General features: G+C 39.7%; 1 protein-coding gene across 9 annotated transcripts in view; it reads right to left on the bottom strand.

Annotated features, from left to right (window-relative positions):
* Positions 1–14,386, bottom strand: part of shank3a (SH3 and multiple ankyrin repeat domains 3a) — a 333,038-nt gene that overhangs the window by 207,902 nt on the left and 110,750 nt on the right. The window contains exon 1 of one of the 9 annotated variants that reach the window (XM_057835989.1): positions 6,783–8,294. The exons of the other annotated variants lie outside the window; for them this stretch is intronic. Within the exon in view, the coding sequence (XP_057691972.1) occupies positions 6,783–6,869 (87 nt within the window). The 5' untranslated portion in view covers positions 6,870–8,294. Of the gene's footprint in view, positions 1–6,782; positions 8,295–14,386 lie in introns of those variants that run through there. 9 annotated transcript variants of the gene reach the window in all.

The following is a 14,386-nucleotide window of genomic DNA, read 5'->3' as shown; positions in this document are numbered from 1 at the left end:
GACCCTGGAATGCCTTAAATTATGCGGGAAGTGACCAAAATCATCAGGAGGTGATCCAGAAATGACTTCAAATCAGCAGAAAATGATCAAAATTGGACAGGAAGTGACCCTGGAATGCCGCAAAATGTGCAGGAAGGGACCCAAAATCAACAGGAAGTGACTAGTAAACAGGAAACGACCCAGAAATGCCCTAAAATCAACAGTAAATGATCCAAAATGTGCGGGGAGTGACACAATTCAGTGGGGCGCGACCCAGAAGTGACCTCAAATCAACAGGAAATGATCTAAATTGTAAAGGAAGTGACTAATGAAAGGGAAATGACCTAAAATCAACAGGAGTGTATCCAACACATACAAGGAAATGACCCTGGAATGCTCTAAAATCATCAGAAAGTGACCCAAAATCAATAGGAAGGGACCTGGAAATGCCCGAAAATCAACAGGAACAAACTCATGCCAAGCAAATGACCTAAAATCAACTGGAGGGTAGTCCAAGACGTATGACTGACTAATGACAGGAAATGAACTAAAATCAACAGGAATGGCTCCAACACATCCAGGAAGTGACCTCGGATAGTCACAAAATGTGCTGGAATATACAGGAAGTGACCCGGAAATGCCCCCAAATCAACAGGAAATAACTAATGAACCGGAAATGAACTAAATCAACAGGAAGGTATACAACACGTCCAGGAAGTGACCCTGGAATGCTCTAAAATCATCAGAAAGTGACCCAAAAATCAACAAAAAGTGACCCAGAAATGCCCCAAAATCAACAAGAAGCCACTAATGAACAGTAAATGAACTAAAATCAACAGGAATGGACTAAACACGGACAGGAAGTGATCCCGAAATCGTAAGAATGTGACCCACAATTGACAGGAAGTGACCCAAAATCAACAGGAAGTGACTAGTAAACAGGAACCCACCCAAAAAATGCCCTAAAATCAACAAGAAGTGATCCAAAATGTACAAAAAGTGACCCTGGAATGCCTTAAATTATGCGGGAAGTGACCAAAATCATCAGGAGGTGATCCAGAAATGACTTCAAATCAGCAGAAAATGATCTAAATTGTACAGGAAGTGACCCTGGAATGCCGCAAAATGTGCAGGAAGTGACCCAAAATCAACAGGAAGTGACTAGTAAACAGGAAGCCACCCAAAAATGCCCTAAAATCAACAAGAAGTGATCCAAAATGTACAAAAAGTGACCCTGGAATGCCCTAAATTATGCGGGAGGTGACCAAAATCATCAGGAGGTGATCCAGAAATGACCTCAAATCAGCAGGAAATGATCTAAATTGTACAGGAAGTGACCCTGGAATGCCACAAAATGTGCAGGAAGTGACCCAAAATCAACAGGAAGTGACTAGTAAACAGGAAACCACCCAAAAATGCCCTAAAATCAACAAGAAGTGAAACAAAATGTACAAAATGTGACCCTGGAATGCCTTAAATTATGCGGGAAGTGACCAAAATCATCAGGAGGTGATCCAGAAATGACCTCAAATCAGCAGAAATTGATCTAAATTGTACAGGAAGTGACCCTGGAATGCCGCAAAATGTGCAGGAAGGGACCCAAAATCAACAGGAAGTGACTAGTAAACAGGAAACGACCCAAAAATGCCCTAAAATCAACAAGAAGTGATCCAAAATGTACAAAAAGTGACTCTGGAATACCTTAAATTATGCGGAAGGTGACCAAAATCATCAGGAGGTGATCCAGAAATGACCTCAAATCAGCAGGAAATGATCTAAATTGTACAGCAAGTGACCCTGGAATGCCGCAAAATGAAAAGGAAGTCACCCAAAATCAACGGGAAGTGACCAATCAACAGAAAATGACCCAGAAATGCCCTAAAATCAACAGTAAATGATCCAAAATGTGTGGGGAGTGACACAATTCAGCGGGGCGTGACCCAGAAATGACCTCAAATCAACAGGAAATAACTCATGAACAGGAAATGAACTAAATCAACAGGAAGGTATCCAACATGTCCAGGAAGTGACCCTGGAATGCTCTAAAATTATCAGAAAGTGACCCAAAAATCAACAAAAAGTGACCCGGAAATGCCCCAAAATCAACAAGAAGCCACTAATAAAAAGAAAATGACCTCAAAACAACAGGAATGGACTAAACATGGACAGGAAGTGATCCCGAAATCATAAGAATGTGACCCGGAAATGCCCCAAAATCAACAGGAAGCCTCTAATGAAGATAAAATGACCCAAAATCAACAAGAAATGACCCAGAAATGCCACAAAATCAACAGGAAATAACTAATGAACACAAAATGAACTAAATCATATCCAACACGTCCAGGAAGTTACCCTGGAATGCTCTAAAATCATCAGAAAGGGACCCAAAAATCAACAAAAAGTGACCCGGAAATGCCCCAAAATCAACAAGAAGCCACTAATAAAAAGAAAATGACCTTAAAACAACAGGAATGGACTAAACATGGACAGGAAGTGATCTGGAAATTATAAGAATGTGACCCAAAATTAACAGGAAGTGACCCAGAAATGCCCCAAAATCAACAGGAAATAACTAATGAACAGTAAATGAACTAAAATCAACAGAAATGGACTAAAGACGGACAGGATGTGATCCCGAAATCATAAGAATGTGACCCAGAATTAACAGGAAGTGACCTGGAAATACCCCAAAATCAATAGGAAGCAACTAATGAAGATAAAATGACCCAAAATCAACAGGAAGTGACCCAGAAATGCCACAAAATCAACAGGAAATAACTCATGAACACGAAATGAACTAAATCAACAGGAGGGTATCCAACACGTCCAGGAAGTCACCCTGAAATGCTCTAAAATTATCAGAAAGTGACCCAAAAATTTAAACAAAAAGTGACCCGAAAATGCCCCAAAATCAACAAGAAGCCACTAATAAAAAGAAAATGACCTCAAAAGAACAGGAATGGACTAAACACGGACAGGAAGTGATCCCGAAATCATAAGAATGTGACACAGAATTAAAGGGAAGTGAGCCAGAAATGCCCCAAAATCAACAGGAAGCCACTAATGAAGATAACATGACCCAAAATCAACAGGAAGTGACCCAGAAATGCCCCAAAATCAACAGCAAACAATTAATGAACAGGAAATGAACTAAATCAACAGGAGGGTATCCAACACGTCCAGGAAGTGACCCTGGAATGTTCTAAAATCATCAGAAAGTGACCCAAACATCAACAAAAAGTGACCCAGAAATGCCCAAAAAAATCAACAGGAAATAACTAAAGAACAGTAAATGAACTAAAATCAACAGGAATGGACTAAACATGGACAGGAAGTGATCCCAAAATCATAAGAATGTGACCCAAAATTAACAGAAAGTGACCCGGAAATGCCCCAAAAATCAACAGGAAGCCACTAATGAAGATAAAATGCCCCAAAATCAACAGGAAATAACTAATGAACAGGAAATGAACTAAATCAAAAGGAGGGTATCTGACACGTCCAGGAAATGACCCTGGAATCCTCTAAAATCATCGGAAAGTGACCCAAAAATCAACAAAAAGTGACCCGGAAATGCCTCAAAATCAACAGGAAATAACTAATGAACAGGAAATGAACGAAATCAAACAGGACTGGCTCCAACATGGACAGGAATTGATACCAAAAACTAATTTTTGCCTATGTGACATCCCAAACATCTGAATAATGTTTTCCTTGTACAAAGAAACATAAACAACAAGACAAATAGAGCTTTTGATTGCAAAGTAACAATTTATTCACACATAACTAACTGAGAGATGATGCTGTTGTGGCCGCGACAGCCGGGGTAAACTTTTCCTACATCGCCGCCTGTCTCATAAAGATGGATTTTTTTTAGTCTTTCTTATGTGGTGACCACTGCCTCGTGGCACAGTTCGCCTGGTCCTAAAACCATCAGAAAGTTTTTGCATTTTTTTGCAATGTGCCAAAATGGATTTTGCCATGGGGCATTTTTTTTAACACGTGGCAGTTTTTGCCATGTGGCATTTTTTTTTTTTGCCACGTGGCATTTTTGTGCCATGTGGCTTTTTTTTTTTTTTTTTTTTTGCCATGTGGCATTTTCTTTTTTGTTTTAGCCACGTCGCATTTGTTTTTGCCATGTGGCAAAATGGATTTTGCCACATGGCATTTTTTTGCAATCTGCCAAAATGGATTTTGCCACGTGGCATTTGTTTTTTTTTTTTTTGCCATTTGGCATTTTCTTTTTTTGCTGTGTGGCATTTTTTTTTTTGCAATGTGCCAAAATGGATTTTGCCATGTGGCATTTTCTTTTTTGCCATGTGGCATTTTTTTGCAATGTGCCAAAATGGATTTTGCCATGCGGCATTTTTTTGCCATGTGCCAAAATGGATTTTGCCATGTGGCTTTTTTTTTGTTGTTGCCATTTTGCCATGTGGCAAAATCCATTTTGCTACATGGCATGTGACATCCCAAACATCTAAATAATGTTTTCCTTGTACAAAATAATATAAACAACAAGACAAATTGAGCTTTTGATAGCAAAGTGACAATTTATTTACACATAACTAACGGAGAGATGATGCTGTTGTGGCTGCGACAGCCAGGGTAAACTTTTCCTACATCGCCGCCTGGCTCATAAAGATGGATTTTTTTTTTAGCCTTTCTTTTGTGGTGACCACTGCCTCGTGGCACAGTTCGCCTGGTCCTAAAACCATCAGAAAGTGACACCAAATCAATAGAAAGTGACGTGAAAATGCCTAAAAAATCAACAGTAAGAAGCAAATGAACAGAAAGGGACCGGGAAATGATGTAAGAACCCTAAATTAACATGGTCGACCGACTTTGAATGCTCATCTTTCCGAGCTTTTGACGGACGTCAACGTCCAATAACTTAAATAGGTATCATTTACAAAGTTAAAAGCTACATAAATGCTAACTGCTAGCCCATCTCCTGCAATTCCTGAGGTCCACTAGCTTTTCCTCTCTGACACCAACGTGACATCACCGTCAGGAATTTACCGCCCGTTAACGCGATAATTTTGAAAGCCCTAATATTTTTTTAAGCATCGCAATATAATATCGCAATATATCGCAAACCCCCCAAAAATCGCAACAATATTTTTTTTTCCAATATCGTTCAGGCCTAATAGGAAGTGACCTGAAAATGCCTAAAAAATCACCAGTAAGAGGCAAATGAACAGAAAGGGACCGGGAAATGATGTAAGAACCCTAAATTAACATGGTCGACCGACTTTGAATGCTCATCTTTCCGAGCTTTTGACGGAACTAAACGTCCAATATGTTAAATAGGTACCCTTTACAAAGTTAAAAGCTACATAAATGCTAACTGTTAGCCAGGGCCGGCGCTAGCTATTTTGGTGCCCTAGGCATAAATGCTTTGTGGTGCCCCCCCAACGATAGAAATGTACACTATCTGAACATTTGTCAGTATTGCTTTATTTTACAAAATAACTTAGTTGTCAACAGTAATATTTCACAAACATTCACATTCACAAATGTTTCACAAACTGTCAAACCAAACAAAAACTAAATGAAACAAAAAACAAAAATAATAGATAAATAATAATAATTAAGTCTTTATAAATTTTTTTTAAAAAAACTACCAATGGCACCAAATACTCAAATAAATAAAACAAAAAATTTAAAATAAAAAAAATAAATTCCACAACTACTTACAAATAAACATCTGTAAATGAACATAAATAATGAATTTTAAATACAAACATTAAAGAGCAAGAATCAGTTGTTAGTGGCCCTACAGAGGTACACATCTGCATTTCCGAGCAAACCACTAGAGAATTGGGGGGGTGGGGTGGGGGTGGGGGGGCACCAAATTACTTTAATTTATCAGGCTTTACAAAGTTTTATTTTAAATACTATATATTGTTGTTATTATTACAATTACTATTTTTTAGTTTTTTTTTTTTTTTTTTTTTTTTTTACAAACTTGATTTTTTTTTGGGTGCCAGGCCATTTGGGGGCCCTAGGCAAAATAATGCAAAGGGGCCAGTATTTTTGGCCCACCATTTCGTCACAGTATACTGTGAAACCCATACATGCAATCCAACCCATATTTTTACGTCCATATTTGGTATATTAATCTGATTTTGTTGCACTGCATACTTAAAACTTCTCACCCCAAATGATTGTCAGTACTTACAGTAGATAGCGCCAAACCTTTTTCTAAAAGAGGAAAGATAGAAGTTAAGGAAGAGCTTTTAGTTTTTTAAGCTTGTAATCAAGTATCAAAAGTCACAAAAGTCAAATAAAGCAAACTGTAGTTTAAAAAAAATAAATTAAAAAATTTAAAAAATTGCAAGATTGGGGGCCCCCAAGTGGTCAGGGGCCCTAAGCAGCTGCATAGTCTGCATATAGGCTGGGCCGGCCCTGCTGTTAGCCCATCTCCTGCAATTCCTGAGGTCCACTAGCTTTTATTTTTCCTCTCTGACACCAACGTGACATCAACGTCAGGAATTTATCACCCTCACGCCAAGAGTTGTGACAACGCCGGGACCCCCGGAGTCATCCTCCCACGCAAACAAGCCGACCCTCAGCCAAACAAGCGGCGCTTACCCGCATTTAAGCGCGCGTAGCGGCCGAGACGCATTAACATTCTGGCAGGCTTTCAGACAAGACTGCACCAAACTCCACGCAGCCGAGCATGACAACAGAAAGGAAAGCGAGCGAGCGACTTGACAGGTAGCGGAGCCGCTTGGAGAGTTTCTGCAAATAACCAAGTCTATGAAAAGTCAGCGAGGAAGAAAGACGGATGATGGGACTACCTTACTATTGACTTTGGCCTTCCCGGCTTCTTTGCTCCTCCTTTGCTTTTTCTCGCTCGCTCGTCTTCGGCCCAGAGCGGACCCCATTTGGCACGCCGGGCAACGCGCACCCGTAGGTCATCTGCGCTTCCCGATCCCTGAATGCATGGTTCTCCTACTCCCGCCGTGGACCTGTCCCCCCTCTCGCTGCCCTGCTCTCTTACTGGGCTTGTCAAAGTAGCACATGGACATTCACATGGTCACACACGCACACACCCGAGCAGCGTGGACGCATGCGCTGCACGGGTGGGGAGAATGTTGTTAAAGGGACGTGAGGGAGAGGGTTGAAAACATGGAGGAGGAGACTCTTGATATACAGTGGTACATCCATCTCATGAGGTGACCTTGACCCAAGAGTTTCAAAATAAAGTAACAACTAAATACAAAATGGGGTGAAATTGGCACTCCCACCAGTCACTTTCTGTAGGTTTTTGCAAACTTCCTTGAATTGCACCAGAAATAATTGGAAGTAACACCAAAATGTACAGGGAGTGGCTAGAGATTGCTCCAAAATCATCAGAAAGTGACCCCAAAAGAGAAAAAAGTGACCTATGAGTGCCCTAAAACCAACAGATATTTACCCAAAATCAAAAAGATGTGACCCAGAAATGCTTCAAAATTAAAATCAAAGCCTAATGAACAGGAAGTGTCCCAAAATGTACAGGAAGTGACGTGTGAATACCCCAAAATCATCAGAAAGTGACACCAAACAGCAAAAAAGTGACCTATGAGTGCCATGAAATCAACAGAAATTAACCTGAAATCAAAAGCAAAGCCGAATGAACAGGAAGTGACCCAAAATGTACAGGAAGTGACATGTGAATGCCCCCAAATCATCAAAAAGTGACCCAAAATGGGCAAAAAGTGACCTATGAGAGCCCTAAAACCAACAGAAACTTGACCCAAAATCAAAAGTAAGAGACCTAGAAATGCATCAAAATTAACAGCAAGTGACCCAAAATGTACTGGAAGTGCCATGTGAATGCACTTAAATCATCAAACAGTGACCCAAAATGGGCAAAAAGTGACCTATGAGTGCCCTGAAACCAACAGAAATTAACCTGAAATCAAAAGCAAAGCCGAATGAACAGGAAGTGACCCAAAATGTACAGGAAGGGATATGTGATTGCCCCTAAATCATCGAAAAGTGACCCAAAATGAGCAAAAAGTGACCTGTGAGAGCCCTAAAACCAACAGAAATTGACCCCCCCACACAAAAAAGAAGAAGTGACCTAGAAATGCATCAAAATCAAAAGCAAAGCCCAATGAACAGGAAGTGAGCCAAAATGTACAGGAAGTGACGAGCGATTACTCCAAAATCATCAGAAAGTGACCCTAAAAGAGAAAAAAAGTGACCTATGAGTGCCCTAAAACCAACAGATATTGACCCAAACTCAAAAAGATGTGACCCAGAAATGCTTCAAAATTAAAATCAAAGCCTAATGAACAGGAAGTGTCCCAAAATGTACAGGAAGTGACATGTGAATGCCCCAGATCATCAAAAAGTGACCCAAAATGAGCAAAAAGTGACCTATGAGAGCCTTAAAACCAACAGAAATTGACCCCCCCCCCCCCAAAAAAAAGAAGAAGTGACCTAGAAATGCATCAAAATTAAAAGTAAAGCCCAATGAACAGGAAGTGAGCCAAAATGTACAGGAAGTGACTAGAGATTGCTCCAAAATCATAAGAAAGTGACCCCAAAAGACAAAAAAAGTGACCTATGAGTGCCCGAAAACCAACAGATATTTACTCAAAATCAAAAAGATGTCACCCAGAAATGCTTCAAAATTAAAATCAAAGCCTAATGAACAGGAAGTGTCCCAAAATGTACTGGAAATGACATGTGAATACCCCAAAATCATCAGAAAGTGACACCAAACAGCAAAAAAGTGACCTATGAGTGCCCTGAAACCAACAGAAATTAACCTGAAATCAAAAGCAAAGCCGAATAAACAGGAAGTGACCCAAAATGTACAGGAAGTGACATGTGAATGCCCCTAAATCATCAAAAAGTGACCCAAAATGGGCAAAAAGTGACATATGAGAGCCCTAAACCAACAGAAAATTGACCCAAAATCAAAAGGAATTGACCTAGAAATGCATCAAAATTAAAAGGAAATGCTAATAAACAGCAAGTGACCCAAAATGTACAGGAAGTGACATGTGATTGCCCCTAAATCATCAAAAAGTGACCCAAAATGAGCAAAAAGTGACCTGTGAGAGCCCTAAAACCAACAGAAATTGACCCCCCCCACACAAAAAAGAAGAAGTGACCTAGAAATGCATCAAAATCAAAAGCAAAGCCCAATGAACAGGAAGTGACCCAAAATGTACAGGAAGTGACATGTGAATGCCCCTAAATCATCAAAAAGTGACCCAAAATGAGCAAAAAGTGACCTATGAGAGCCCTAAAACCAACAGAAATTGACCCCCCACATAAAAAAGAAGAAGAAGAGGTGACCTAGAAATGCATCAAAATCAAAAGCAAAGCCCAATGATGATCAAAAATGATCAGAAATGGAACCAAAGAGTTCACAAAGTGACCTATGAGTGCCCTAAAACCAACAGAAAATTGACCCAAAATCAAAAGGAAGTGTCCCAGAAATGCATCAAAATCAAAAGCGAAGCCTGATAAACAGGAAGTGACCCAAAATGTACAGGATGTGACATGTGAATGCCCCCAAATCATCAGAAAGTGACCACAAAAGAGAAAAAAGTGACCTATGAGTGCCATAAACCAACAGATATTTACCCAAAATCAAAAAGATGTGACCCACAAATGATTCAAAATTAAAATCAAAGCCTAATGAACAGGAAGTGTCCCAAAATGTACAGGAAGTGCCATGTGAATGCACTTAAATCATCAAAAAGTGACCCAAAAATGGGCAAAAAGTGACCTATGAGTGCCCTGAAACCAACAGAAATTAACCTGAAATCAAAAGCAAAGCCGAATGAACAGGAAGTGATCAAAAATGTACAGGAAGTGCCATGTGAATGCCCCTAAATCATCAAAAAGTGACCCAAAATGAGCAAAAAGTGACCTATGAGAGCCCTAAAACCAACAGAAATTGACCCCCCCACACACACACACACAAAAAGAAGTGACATAGAAATGCATCAAAATCAAAAGCAAAGCCCAAATAACAGGAAGTGAGCCAAAATGTACAGAAAGTGAAATATGAATACCCAAAATTATCAGAAATGGACCCAAAGGGTTCAAAAAGTGACCTATGAGTGCCCTAAAACCAACAGAAAATTGACCCAAAATCAAAAGGAAGTGACCCAGAAATGCATCAAAATCAAAAGCAAACGCTAATAAACAGGAAGTGACCCAAAATGTACAGGATGTGACATGTGAATGCCCCCAAATCATCAAAAAGTGATCCAAAATGGTCAAAAAGTGACCTATGAGAGCCCCAAAACCAACAGAAATTGACCCCCCCACAAAAAATAAAAAAATTGAAAAATAAATAAAGTGACCCAGAAATGCATCAAAATCAAAAGCAAAGCCCAATGAACAGGAAGTGAGCCAAAATGTACAGGAAGTGAAATATGAATACCCAAAATGATCAGAAATGGACCCAAAGAGTTCAAAAAGTGACCTATGAGTGCCCTAAAACCAACAGAAAATTGACCCAAAATCAAAAGGAAGTGACCCAGAAACGCATCAAAATCAAAAGCAAACGCTAATAAACAGGAAGTGACCCAAAATGTACAGGATGTGACATGTGAATGCCCCCAAATCATTAGAAAGTGACCCGAAAACAGCAAAAAGTGACCGATAAGTGCCCTAAAACCAACAGATATTGACCCAAAATCAAAAAGAAGTGACCCAGAAATGCGTCAAAATTAAAAGCAAAGCCTAATGAACAGGAAGTTACCCGAAATGTACAGAAAGTGACTAGGGAATGCCTCCAAATAATCAGAAAGTGACCCAAAAAGAGCAAAAAGTGACCTATGAGTGCCCCAAAACCAACAGAAATTGAGCCAAAATCAAAAGGAAGTGACCCAGAAATTCATCAAAATCAAAAGCAAAGCCTAACGAACATGAAGTGACCCAGAATGTACAGGAAGTGACATGTGAATGTTCCAAAATAATCAGAAAGTGACTCATAAAGAGCAAAACGTGACCTATGGGTGCGCTAAAACCAGCAGCAATTTAGCCAAAATCAGAAGGAAGTGACCCAGAAATGCATCAAAATTGAAAGCCAAGGCTAATAAACAGACAGTGACCCAAAATGTGCAGGAAGTAACATTTGAATACCCCAGATCATCAGAAAGTGACCCAAAACCAGCAAAAAGTGACATATGAGTGCCCTAAACCCAACAGAAATTGAGCCAAAATCAAAAGGAAGTGATCCAAGAATTGCACCAAAATCAAGGGCTAATGAACAGGAAAAACCCAAAATGTACAGGAAGTGACATATGAATACCCCAAAATCAGCAGAAAGTGACCTATGATTGCCCTAAAACCAACAGAAATTGAGCCAAAATCAAAAGGAAGTGACCCAGAAATGCGTCAAAATTAAAAGCAAAGCCTAATGAATAGGAAAAGACCCAAAATGTACAGGAAGTGACTTGTGAATACCCCAAAATCAGCCAAAAGGCACCCAAAAGAGCAAAAAGTGACCAACAAGTGCCCTAAAAACAACAGAAATTGACCCAAAATCAAAAGGAAGTGACCCAAAAATGCATCAAACTCAAAAGCAAAGGCTATTAAACAGGAAGTGACCCAAAATGTGCAGGAAGTGACATGTGAATACCCCCAAATAGTCAGAATGTGACCTAAAAAGAGCAAAAAATGACCTATGAGTGCCCTCAAACCAACAGAAAATGACCCAAAATCAAAAAGAAGTGACTCAGAAATGCATTCAAATCAAAGCAAAGGCTTTGAAGTGAAGTGACAGGAAGTGACCCAAAATGTACAGGAAGTGACATGTGAAAACCCCAAAATTATCAGAAAGTGACTCGAAAAGAGCAAAATGTGACCTATGAGTGCCCTAAAAACCAACAGAAATTGACCCAAAATAAAAAAGAAGTGACCTAGAAATGCATTAAAATTAAAGCAAAGGCTAATAAACAAGAAGTGACCCAAAACGTACAGGTGACATGTGAATACTGTGGATTTGTTTTTTTTTTTGGTTTTTTGCCATGTGGCAAAATGGATTTTGCCATGCGGAATTCTCTTTTTTTGCCATGTGGCTTTTTTTTTTTTTGCCATGTGATATTTTCTTTTCTTTTTGCCATGTGGCATTTTCTTTTCTTTTTTTTTTTTTTTTTTGCCATGTGGCATTTTTTTGCAATATTCCAAAATGGATTTTGCCATGTGGCGTTTTCTTTTTTTTTTTTGCCATGTGGCATTTTCTTCTTCTTTTTTTTTTTTTTTTTTTGCCATGTGGCATTTGTTTTTACCATGTGGCAAAATGGATTTTGCCACGTGGCATTTTTTTGCAATGTGCCAAAATGGATTTTGCCATGTGGCATTTTTTTTAACACGTGGCATTTTTTTGCCATATGGCAAAATAGATTTTGCCATGTGGCATTTTTTTGCAATGTGCCAAAATGGATTTTGCCATGTGTCATTTTCTTTTTTTGCCATGTGGAATTTTTTTTTGCAATGTGCCAAAATGGATTTTGCCATGCAGAATTTTTTTTGCAATGTGCCAAAATGGATTTTGCCATGTGGCATTTGTTTTTGCCATGTGGCAAAATGGATTTTGCCATGTGGCATTTTTTTGCAATGTGCCAAAATGGATTTTGCCATGTGGCATTTTTTAAACACGTGGCATTTTTTTGCCATGTGGCAAAATGGATTTTGCCTTGTGGCATTTTTTTTTTGCAATGTGCCAAAATTGGATTTTGCCATGGCGAAATCTATTTTGCAACATGGCAAAAAAAATGCCACATGGCAAAATCCATTTTGGCACATTGGAAATACCACTTTTCGGTCTTGGCCCTGCTGAAAATCTCCCTGAATTGTCCACGTAATTTCCAGTGCTACTTCACAATAGCACTGTTGGAAATAGCGCCCATAGTTGCCTATACACAAGCAACTATTATATCACCAAGAAATGCTAATGCTAATGTTGCATTCTCCATTCACAGAATTGCACTGTGTTATACTTCAAGCAATGCAGGAATTTCCTTTCACAACACAATGAGCCGCTCACAACATTCAAGCGCACGTGGGAGGATCAGCCTGAGTGAAATATGAAGATATTCAATTAGAATATGGCCTTTTGTGCACTCGCGACAACTTGGCACGGCTTCCCTGTTTATTTACGCTAATTATTGCGCACGCTGGAAATAAAATATTAGCACAGGCAGAGCCGAAGCGGCGTCATGACCACGTTGCCAAATAGTGCGTTACTAAAGGGTTACGCTGCATGGGACGTACCACGCAGAGGGCTTTTATGCGCGCTTAGCATCAGAACGGAATATTCCGCGCTAGCTAACCAGGACGGCAGGGAATGTTATGCGGGCTGGGGGTTAGTGGCTATTAATTATGACCTCATTTTGAACTTTGGCCCACGGCAGCTTCACTACGTGATGATAAAGTAGGTGAAATGCCCACACGCACGCCGGCTTCGTTGGTGGGCGCTAACGACGGGCTAGCTGGTCCTCCAATTGAACAGCTGTAGATATCATTCACTGCTATTGACGTTTATATCGCTAAATGAGCAACATTTTTCAAACTAGAAAATGCAATTTCCAGAGAATTTGTGTGTCCTTTGGGTCACTTGAAATTATTTAAAATCCAAAATCAAGAGGAAAAAATCCAAAATGTAGAAAGAGTGACCCTGAAATCCCCCCAAAATATGCATAAAGTGACCTGAAAATGCCTTAAAATTCATGGAACGTGACCAAAATATACAGAAAGTGACCTGAAATTGCCCCTAAAAGAACAGAAAGTGACCCAAAATATGCATGAAGTGACTTGGGAATGCCCCAAACCCATTAGAAAGTGACCCAAAATAAAATATTAACCTGTAAATGGCCCAAAAACTGACCCGAAATCAACAGGAAGTGACCCGGAAATGCCCCAAAATCAATAGGACGTGACCAATGTACAGGAAGTGAATCTGCAATGCCGCAAAGTGTGCAGGAAGTGACTTGGGAATGCACCCAAATCATCAGAAAGTGTCCCAAAATAAAGCCAAAGTTACCTGTAAGTAGCCCAAAACCAGCAAAAAGTGACCCGAAATCAAAAGTGACCCTGAAATGCCTTAAATTTACATGAAGTGACCACACAATTCCTCGAAATGTGCATAAAATGACTGAAAATACCCCAAAATTAATGGGAAGGCACCCAAAATATACATGAAGTGACTCGGGAATGCCCCTTAATAATCAGAAAGTGATGCAAAATGTACTTAAAGGGTCCTGTAAGTGGCCCAAGACCATCAAAGAGTTACCCAAAATTAACAGGAAGTGACCCGGAAATGCACCAAAATCAACAATAAGTGACGAATGTACAGGAAGTGACCCCACATTACACCAATATGTACAGAAAGTGACCTGTAAGTGGCCCAAAACCCCCCCAAAAAAGTGACCCGGAAATATCC

This window comes from Corythoichthys intestinalis, chromosome 5 (genome assembly GCF_030265065.1).
Source record: "Corythoichthys intestinalis isolate RoL2023-P3 chromosome 5, ASM3026506v1, whole genome shotgun sequence".
Lineage (NCBI taxonomy): Eukaryota > Metazoa > Chordata > Actinopteri > Syngnathiformes > Syngnathidae > Corythoichthys > Corythoichthys intestinalis.
This window is presented reverse-complemented; position numbering and strand designations above follow the sequence as displayed.